At 38.1% G+C, this 10,525-nt stretch overlaps 2 protein-coding genes across 2 annotated transcripts; both read left to right on the top strand.

Annotated features, from left to right (window-relative positions):
• The first annotated feature begins 88 nt into the window (after positions 1-88).
• On the top strand, positions 89-2,402 carry LOC113315068. Its single transcript, XM_026563381.1, has 2 exons — positions 89-470; positions 1,339-2,402. Exons 1-2 carry the CDS (start codon positions 89-91, stop codon positions 2,043-2,045), a joined length of 1,089 nt encoding a protein of 362 aa, XP_026419166.1. The 3' UTR covers positions 2,046-2,402.
• Positions 2,403-3,279: 877 nt separating this feature from the next.
• LOC113315697 lies at positions 3,280-3,957 on the top strand. Its single transcript, XM_026563953.1, has one exon. The coding sequence runs from the start codon at positions 3,280-3,282 to the stop codon at positions 3,955-3,957; it is 678 nt and encodes a 225-aa protein (XP_026419738.1).
• Positions 3,958-10,525: the final 6,568 nt, after the last annotated feature.

Below are 10,525 nucleotides of genomic sequence, written 5' to 3' on the forward strand. Positions count from 1 at the left end.
ATTTATTAAACGCTAGGGCTGTTCTCAGAACTTAAACCCTTCGTATAGATAAAACCCAAAATTCTGAAAATCTATACGCAATTATCAAATGTCGATTTCTTCTTCTCTATGTTCATCTCCAAACTTAATTCAGAAACCACCATTCAATTCAATTACTAAGAAAACTTGTCAGGTTAATTCTTATGGGTTTCTTCGTTGTAATCAACTTCTTCAGTTTCGTTATACTGAGACTAGAAGTATTCAACTACCAATAAAACGTTGTTCTGATTTTTCTGGGTTGTCAATTAAACAGTTCCCTATTGGGAGAAAACTAGGGCTCAGTGTTTGTGCAGAGAATGGAGAAGGAGAGGAAAAGAAGGATGTTGTTGATGAAGCTGAAGAAGCTAGAGGACAAAGTACAATGCCTTCTAGGTTTAGATATTTGACTAAAGAAGCTCCAGATCGTCCTGTCAGATGGCCATGGTTGATTGGTTAGTATATTTCAGTCAAGTTTTAGTTCTTTGGTTAATTGAGATCATGTTCTCACTTCTATAATAAACTGTTTCATACTATTGTCATTTCTGTATGTATGTGTGCCAAAATTTGCTTAAGGTGTTGAACATAGGGAATTTACCACAGATGTTAATAGTTCTTTCAAGGACAAAGTGAACAAGTAGATGTTTTATAAAAATTGCTTTCGGTGTTGTGTGTTGTTTGATGCTCCCTTGTATCACTGCACATAGGTTCCCTGAGAGAGTTGTACATTATGGTGAGATTCAAATTCACGCAGTAGTTATCTGCGGATAGGGGAGGGAAAAAGGGACTTTAGGAATTGAGTCTTGTGAGAAAAAAGCGAACAAATGATTGTTGTTAAACATCAAACAATTGGTTATTTATACTAAAGCAACAGAAGCAGTATACTAATTGAAACGTGTTACCAACAACCTCCATTTTCTGCAAAAATCTTGTCCAAGAAATAGCTTCCAGTTACATTTTGACTGTTTAAAGAGTTTACGGTGCTATCTGGATGCAAACAACTTTCTGTTGTTTTTTGTGCAAAGTAGCTCCCTTTAAAACAGTGAAAAGGATTCATGTATTATCTTCATTTCCATGGTTCTCAGTTAGGGTTAGCAACATAACAACATCTTATTGGCCTCTGTGATTTTTTTATATGATTGTACACACGCATTTTGTACCAATTCCTAGTTCCTAGGATGTCATGGTTCATGTCAAACTAGCTGTTGATATTGTTTGTCTTTTACATATTGGTAATCGTAATTCGCAAGTGATAAACAGGTAAGGTAGTGCTGTTGCTTTGTGAACACATGTTGACCTTGTCTACTTTGAAATAATTGGCAGCCCTGGCATTCCTCATTTACGCATGGCGATCAGTGTTATGGGAACTTTCTAACTGGAAAAAAGCTGTTGTGGGCATTGCCAGCTTCACCGCTTACCTTTCTAAACTTGCCTTGGCAATTGTATATCATTTCTTCGGTGATCCAATTACTGCAGTTCTTGGATTTTTCGAGACATCACTCTGCAGTGTTCGATACATGTACTCGGATATAGTTGCAGCAGCCCCTGTTCCAGAGCTAATGGTAATCATTCTCTTAACATCAGCAGTGCTAGCTATCGCAGAAGCCCCTGTACCAAACTCCATAAATTGCCAATCTTATCTCATATCCGTGGCTGGCTTTATTGGGTTAGCAGCTGTGAAGAGTTTCATCCCCGAGTCACTCTTCTGGGTGTTCCTTGTAGGACTATTCTGTTTCTCAAAGTTTGTTAAGAAGAAAGATAATGTCTCATCTGCAATGCCAGTCGCTGCAGTGTTGACCGCTGTAGGTGAGCCATGGGTGAGAGCTCTGGTGATGACTTTGTTTACCTCTCTCGCCATATATCACCACTCAAACATGAAGAAGAGTCTTCCAGAAGAATCTGCAGAAGTTGAAGTTGCAAGTTCTGTTCGAAAACTTCCAGTGCCGCTGGTGGGTGCGGCTTTGGCCATCGGTATCCATCTTGCTGCCAAATGGGTTCGTTACCGGCACTTGACTTGGATGATCGTATGAGTATGGATGGACATGTTTTGGCAACAATGTTCTCTTTAGCAGAAGCACCTAATTCTTGTTAAAAGATTGTAAAAGTTGCTATAGTAGCCTACATGTCCCAGTTAGTAAAGTTTGGCTAAATTGGAGTTAGAGTTAACTTGGTTTTTCCTTGTTGTACAAATTTTATAAACCTAAAGGCTAAAGCAGTAAGTCAGGTGTTTTTGTTTTGCTAATTGGGTTACACTCACAATCTCTCAGTCTTGGATCATAATGTTGCGGCAAATATGTTCCTGCTACTGAAAATATGTTGCTATCTACCTTTTTCTTTCACCTTATTCTCAATTTACTCACACTTATTTTTAAATTTTTTTTACACTATTACCTTATTCTCAATTTATTTACTTTTAAATCCGTAATCAATGGATTCTCCTGATGACGAGATGCAACTTCATATGAATCGATTTAAATCACAACAACAAATGTGTGTTCAAATGTTGTGACAACAGGATGACAAGTCAGGTGGAGATACAGAACTAATGTTCAGATGTTGTGACAACAAGATGACAAGTCAGGTGGAGATGGAGAACTAACCGACACTATGATGGTGGTACATTCATAGCAGATACTTGGAGCTCCAGAGCCAAAAGAAGCATTCACAAAAAGATATGTGTATCGAGGGAGGGATGAGTTCCACCAGAAGCTGATGCACGATTATTTTAATCCCGATTATGGATTCCCTAATGAAAATTTCCAGCGTTGATTATACGTTGCCCAGACACTTAGTGATAAAGATTATTAATGAGCTTTCTCAAGTACAACCTCGATTTCATTAACTCTGCATGTGTAGTTTCTTACTGCACAGCTTGTTATAAGTCAGGATATAGGAGGAAGACAGTGCTAGGTGTGCTGTCCCAATGTAAAAATAGCTGAACTTTCATGAAATGAGACCCATACATAAATCGTTCGGGGTCACTAGGGTGACGCGCCATATTGGAACCCGGGTATGGTATTAAATGAGCAAGGGTCGGGTTGTCACCTCTAAGGTGATGCACCATTTTTTTCTTTCTTTTTGAAGGGGAAAGGGTCCAAAGAGCCCATATCAGGACATGGGTATGGTGTTAAAATAGAAAAGGCCGGATCGTCTTCCTGTTAGTGGCGCGCTAAATCGTCGCCCGGATGTAGTGGTAAATGAGCGTGGGTCGTCTCCCGGATCTGCTTCAGAAGAAAAACAACAGTTAATCTGATAACTGTTACTATGTGGTTCATCTGGAAATCCAGATGTGAGCTCATCTTTAACAACAGGAGATGCTCTAGCACAAGCCTAAAGTACAGGATTCTAACTTATTGCAATGAGAATAAAATTCACATAAATCAGTCTGCAAGTACAGTCCAAGTAGATAGAAGTTTGATAGGCAGAAATAAAGCTAATAGAAATAACAATAGATGGATACCCCCTCCTAGAGGAAAATTAAAAATTAACATTGATGCTTCTATTTTACCTGATCATATTATTGCTATTATTGCTGTAATCATAAGAGATTTTACAGGGAGGATGGTGGAAGCCTGGACGCTGGTAGAAAGAGCCAGAGATGTAGCTCAAGCTGAAGCAGTGGCAGTGCTTAAAGCTTTACAGTGGATTGTCCAGTTGCAGATTCAGAATGTCATAGCGGAGGGAGACAATAAAGAAGTAATGGAAAGTGTTAGTGGTCCTCAGATTACTACCAGATGGGAGGATGTTAATATTATCAGAGATTGTCAACATCTAGTTAAGTGTTTAGGAAATGTTCAAGTTTGTTTTAGAAATAGGAAATGCAACCAAGTAGCTGATCTACTTGCTAAGTTTGCCAGAAATAACAATTGTACTAGGAAATGGAGTTCTGAACTCCCTTTGTGTGTTGAGTCTAGATTAGAGAGTGAAAAAGGAGTGATGTAATGCCTTTGGCTTGCCTTTGAGCTTAATGAAAATCTTTCAAGTTTTTCTATTAAAAAAATAAAAGATTGCGAAGGTAAAGGAAGTTAGCCTAGGTAAGTAGGATTCGCTGGGTAGCTGGAATGTAGGGTCCTAACAGGAAAGCTAAAAGATATAGTGGATACTCCGAGTAGGAAATGTGTAAATATCTTATGCTTTTAGAGCAAGGGATATGGGGGTTGAGAGTCTCTTTCAAAATGAAAGAGTTGATCAAATTTGATCAAATTAAGTCATACTATGGTAGAGGGTAACCCCCATTCACCCAAACTCAATCAGCCTCTCGTTCGTTGGAAAGAGTGCATAAAAGTCTTCCATATACGGCTAACAATTTGGCGTGCAAAATAATATGGGAAAAACGACCCTTGATTTGTCGTATAAAGTTGAAAAGAAAACAAACCGCTGTTGGTTTGCCGTAACTGATTTATAGAGAACATCATGAAGCAGAAAAAAAAGTGTCAGTCCGACGTATCACGGGATTCCTTCCTTATATCACGGGATTTACTGCCAACTAATGCTCTATCCAATAACATCATGCCAGCTATATTGCAAGGCTAAATGATTGCTTCTATTCCTTCTTTTTTTCTCTCAAACGGAAATTTGTTCACCGTATGGACTATTAATTCTCTATCGTATGGGTAGATTTGTACTCCTTCACTTTGATAGGGATAGATTCTAAAACAGTCTATCCCATAGGCATTGCTCTTAGGAAACTAAATAGACGGGCAAAAAGGCGAAGAAAGTGGGGGACACATGCTTCAAGATATGTACATAGGAGAAAAATAAAATAAGAATGGGGTAGGTATCTTAATCGATAAAATCCTCAAGGACGGAGTGGTCGTTAGAATATAAGGGGTTAGAGCGTCCACAGTGGTGCGAGTATAACCAAAGACCAAAGACTAAAAAAAAAGACCAAATTTGGGTTTAGTCCGTCATGTGGCGTAGTGGGAAAAGAGTATATTTGGTCGCGCGTTGATAAACATTACTCCTGGGATCAGGCGTTGGTAAAGATAACGCCCGAATGGGGCGTTGGTAAAGATAACGCGCGAGTGGGGCGTTGGTATAGTATACGCTTCAGAAACAAAAAAAAAAGAAAAAAATGGGGCGGAGGTATAAAGCCCGCCCCATGTAAGTTTCATAAATTTGTGAAAGTGGGGCGTTAAGTATATCAACGCCCCGTTTCATGCGTACATTATATCAACGCCCCATCGGGCGTACATTATATCAACGCCCCGTTTCAGGCGTACATTATATCAACGCCCCGTTTCATGCGTACATTATATCAACGCCCGATGAATGGCGGAGATTATATCAACGCCCGATGTGTAGCGGAGATTATATCAACGCCCGACTATATTTGGATTTGGTCCTGATCGCAGACCAAATTTGGTCTGGATTTTACTCTTTGATCAAATTTTGATCGATGGTCCGTCCCACTATGCCAGCCCACTCGATTGAAAATTTGGGTTTACTCGTCCATTGCAGTTGCTCTTAGGATCATCCTAGTCAAACTCGTAGTTGGAGATATGGTTTTGATCGTCATCAGTGTGTGTGCTCACAAGTAGGTTTAAGTGGGAAGCCAAGCGGGAATTCTGGAAGATCTAAATGGCATCGTTAGAGATGTGGCTAGTAGCGAGAAACTTTTTGTTAAAAGAGAGTTCAACGGTTACATTGGCACAAGTAGGGCGGGTTTAAGAGGGTGCATGGGGAGTTCAGGTACGGTGATAAAAACCAATAAGGAGGGGAAATTTTGATTTTTGTTATAGCCTATGACCTCATGATTTATAAGACCTTCTTTAGGAAGAGACAATCCATTTAGTGGTTTTCAGTAGTGGTCAATACTCTATCAAGATCTATTATGTTCTTACTAGGAAAGAGGATAGATGGGAATATATGGAGTTGTAAATTTATACCTGGAGAGTATATTGTCTCACAATATCAACTTTTGGTATCCTACTTTCTCCTTGGACTCGTGTTCGACGGGACAAAGGCTCAAAGGTTACAAGAACGAAGTGGTGGAAGCTCAAAGAAGACGCCTCAGGGGTGTTTAAAGATAGGCTTTTGGCAGAAGGGGTATGGAGCGTAGAAGTAGAAGCGAATAACATGTGAGAAGAGATGATAACTCGCATTCGAAAGGTGGTTGTAGAGGTCCTTGGAGAAACGAGAAAAAATAGACGTAAATCGAGAGATACTTGGTGGTGGAACGAGGACATACGAAAGGCAGTCAAGGAAGAAGGAGTGATACAAAATATTGCATCATCATAGGAGCGAGAAGAACATACGAAATTACAGAGCGATAAAAATGAACGCCAGGCAAGCGATAAGTGAAGCAAGGGGTCGTGTATATGAAGATTTGTACCAGAAGCTAAATACAATTGACGGGGAAAAAAGCGTTTATATCATATCTAAACTTCGTGAAAGGAATACGAGAGACTTCAACCAGGTTAAATGTATCAAAGATGAAAACAATCGACTTTTAGTAAAGGACACCGAGATAAAGAATAGACGAATAAAATACTTCAACGAGCTTTTCAACAGAGAGGATGACAACCACGATCGATCTAGATGACTCTTTTGATGGAACTAATAGAAGATTTGTTAGGAGGTCCGAAAGTCGGAGGTAAAAGAGACGTTAAAAAGGATGAAAATAGGGAAGGCGTTGGGGCCTGATAGCATCCCTATTGAAGTGAGAAAATGCCTTGAAGATGTAGGGATGACTTGGTTAACCAAGTTGTTCAACAAGATTTTCCAATCGAACAAGATGTCGGACGAGTATGAGGAGAAACGTTCTAGTACCAATATTCAAGAACAAATGAGATATCCAAAGCTGCACAAATTATAGAAAAAACAAGCTTATCAGTCCTACAATTACGCATCGCTTATAAAGGGAACAAGACAATTTGGTTTTAGACATGGGAGGTCGACTACGGAGGCGATCTATAACGAGGCAACTTATAGAATGATATCGGGAACAAAAGAAGGATATGACATGGTATATATCGACTTGAAGAAAGCGTACGACAAGGTTCTGAGACAGTTCATGTGGTGGGCTCTTGAAAATGAGAAATTCCCCACAAAATATAAGTTACCCTCATCAAGGATATGTATGATGGAGTTGTGACTAGTGTTCAGGCTTGCAAAAGCGAAACTAGTGATTTTCCTCTTAAAATAGGATTACATCAAGGGTCAGCGCTAAGCCATTATATTTTCACCTTGGTGATGAATGAAGTTACAAGGGATATTCAAGGAAAGATCCTTTGGTGCATGCTCTTCGCTGATGTCGTGGTGCTAATTGACGAGAGTGAGATAGAAGTTGACATGAAATTGGAGTTGTGGAGGCTGACTCTAGAATCAAAAGGCTTTAGACTTGGTAGGATTAAAATCGAGTGTATGATATATGGGTCTATATATGATATATCGGAGGATATGGAGGTCACTTTGGAAGAACAAGTATTGCCTCAAAAGGATAGCTTTCAATATTTAGGTTCGATGTTGCAGAATGATGGCGAGATTGATGAGGGTGTTAGTCATATGATTCAAGTGGGATAGGTAAAATGGCGATAAACATCTGGCACTATATGCAATAAAAAAGTTCTGCAAAAACTCAAAATCAAGTTTTATAAGTTGGCGGTCAAGCCTGTGATGATGTATGGTGCCGAATGTTCGGCTCGCATAATAAAACATGTTCAGAAGAAAAGTATAGCATAAATGTGTATGTTGCGTTGGAGTTGGGAAAACACGAGACTCTACCGAATTAAGTATGATGATATACATGATAGACTTGGAGTAGCACAGATCGAGGAAAATCTTATTCAGCATCAGTATGCACTGAGAATATAAGTCGTGATAGTTTAGATAGACTATATATGGTTTGGATACCTCCAACGGAATCCCCCTGAGACACCAGTATGTACAGGATATATAAGTCTCTCCGCGGACACAAAGAAAAATATAGGTTGGCCAAGATTGACAATGAGGAGGAGGCAGTGAAAAGAGACTTGAAGAAACAGAAGGTATCGAAAGAGTCGGTGTTAGACAAGAGCGCGCAAAAATCCACAATCCACATACAAGAACCATAAATAAGAAAGATGGTTTATGATCTGGGTTTCATTTCTAGCCTACTATAACATGTTTGGGACTAATGGCTTAGTTGTAGTCGTCGTCGTTGTTGTTTTGTTGTTGTACAATCCTTAAAAAAAGGTTACTTCAATCCTAATGGTTTTAGGTCACGTGCGTTCAGCTAATTCTAACAATGAGCACCTTCGTATTGGCAAAACAAGTCTTTCATAGTTTTGTGAAACAATGATTAATTATTTTGCTCCAACATAATTACAAAAACCAGTCGAATATTAAACCAAAACCAAGGTTGGGGATTTCCAAGAATGTTAGACAACTTTTTGACTGCATGCATTTATGTGGAAGGGATGCCCTATATATTGGGTCGGTCAATATAAAGTTCGTTACCTAAAACCAATTGTTGTCTTGGAAGTTGCTACTGCTTATGATTATTGGATATAATGAGTGTGTTTTTTTTGTCTTGCAGGTTCTCTAAATGACATAAATGTTTTGCACAAATCACTTCTGTTTGAAGATCTAAAGTAAGAATTTGCCATCAAATACATTTTACAGTCAATGAGAATCAATGCATACATGGATATTATCTTGCAGATGGAATCTATAAAAAATGGTAATTCTTGCAACTTTGGTCGTTGATTTAGTTATTTTAAGAGTAGACAAATGGATTTGAGGAAGGATATGGAACGGACTTTTGGAACTCTGAATTGAAAGTTCGCTAACATTTGCAGGATATGTCGTGGTTTAAGTACCCGTGAAATGTGTAAGATTATGCTCATGTGCATAATTATGCATAACCTGGTAATTCAGGAAACCCAACGTAATGAGAATTGGATTAACCACAATGATCAATATTTAATGTCCGAGATTCAACCACATAAAGGGTTGCCTGCAAGGAATTATGCACATATGGCTAGTTAGGATCATAACCAAAAATTGTATGATATGTTAGAGAAAGTCTGAAAGCTAATCCTTGGAGGATTTTGGAATATCTGGCGGGCATACTTTTTAATTTTATGTAATATCAAAGGTCTTCGCTCATGTCTCGTGATTCACTGTGCATCTGAGATGAATAAATGAGGGTCATTCTTTGTTCAAAAAGAGACAACAGCCTATAGGCACCTCTCCAGCTTATGTCCAGACTAGGACTTCAGATCCAGCTATCCAGCATCAAATGTGCTAAACCCCCTAAAGAATCCCTTTAATCTCTAGATGTTGTTCGGGCTTTGGCTATAGATATCTGAAAGTCTGCTATTGGACTAGCAAGCAATGTATGGAGGCGTTATGATAACTCGGATCTGCATTAGAGATGAGAGTAGACTTAATGTTTATAATATCATTTTTTGGTTTAAACATTTGAATGTTAAATTGTTTTGAGTTTGTTAGTATGTTTAATGCTGATTTTTAGTTTGTGTAATATTAATCTGAAACATGATCGTTTGCAGTTTTCATTTGACCGAGGGACCAAGACTCTACTGCTAACAACTAGTTTATCCAACGACTAGTTTATTTAATGGTTCTTAACCAATCCTTATATATATATATAGGGATTGGTTAAATTATGTATATACATTTATCCACATTTCAAAATTACAATTTCTATACCAAACTTTTCAATGTATAAATATATATATATATTCTCACTATAATCTCCAAAATATGGCTGATTTTAGCTTTATTATAGACAAGTTTTTGTCACTTTGCAGAAACTATATGTCGGGAAATTAAGGTTACGTTAATCTCGAATCATTATTTTTTTATGGAAGTAAATTCCATGAAACATCCTACTTTAGATAACTTATCCTGAATCCTTTAATCATGATGGGTCGGTAGACCAACTTTGTTTTACCGCAAGTGCACGGTGTCAAAAATGCACACAATAGCAAGCACGGTTCACTCCCTCAAGGAGTACGAAAACTACTACTAATTAATATCAAGACCTAACTAACCAAACTTCAATATTTCAGAGATTGATGTACTAATAAAATAAGATAACAAGCAAATTTATAAAGATTGTAAATCAAGGATATGGAAGTATTAGGGCTACGGAACCCGGTGTAAGCTATGCTTTGCTTATGTTCTATCACAAAGGTCTCAAGTTTACTCGTGTGAAGTGAAAAACCTAACTACTCACACATGGAAGATATTTCGTTAAGGATTTACAGACAAGAGTTATCATAAAAGATTGTTTGTTCTCAACCTAAGGTAAAAACCCCTAGTACTAAGCATACTTGGCATACATAGTCTCGGGATGTTCATAAATCAATCAATAACAAAGAACTATACATGGCATGGATGTTCATAAATCAATAGTCTTGAGTATTCATATCAACCTAACAAAGAACTATACATGGCATAGAACATGGGAAGTTGAATAGAAAATAAAACACCAAGAGAAACTCAAACAATGACATTAAGCTTTAGTTGTCAAAACCCTTGTTTCAAAACACAAGTAAATCAA

Source organism: Papaver somniferum, chromosome 10 (genome assembly GCF_003573695.1).
Source record: "Papaver somniferum cultivar HN1 chromosome 10, ASM357369v1, whole genome shotgun sequence".
NCBI lineage: Eukaryota > Viridiplantae > Streptophyta > Magnoliopsida > Ranunculales > Papaveraceae > Papaver > Papaver somniferum.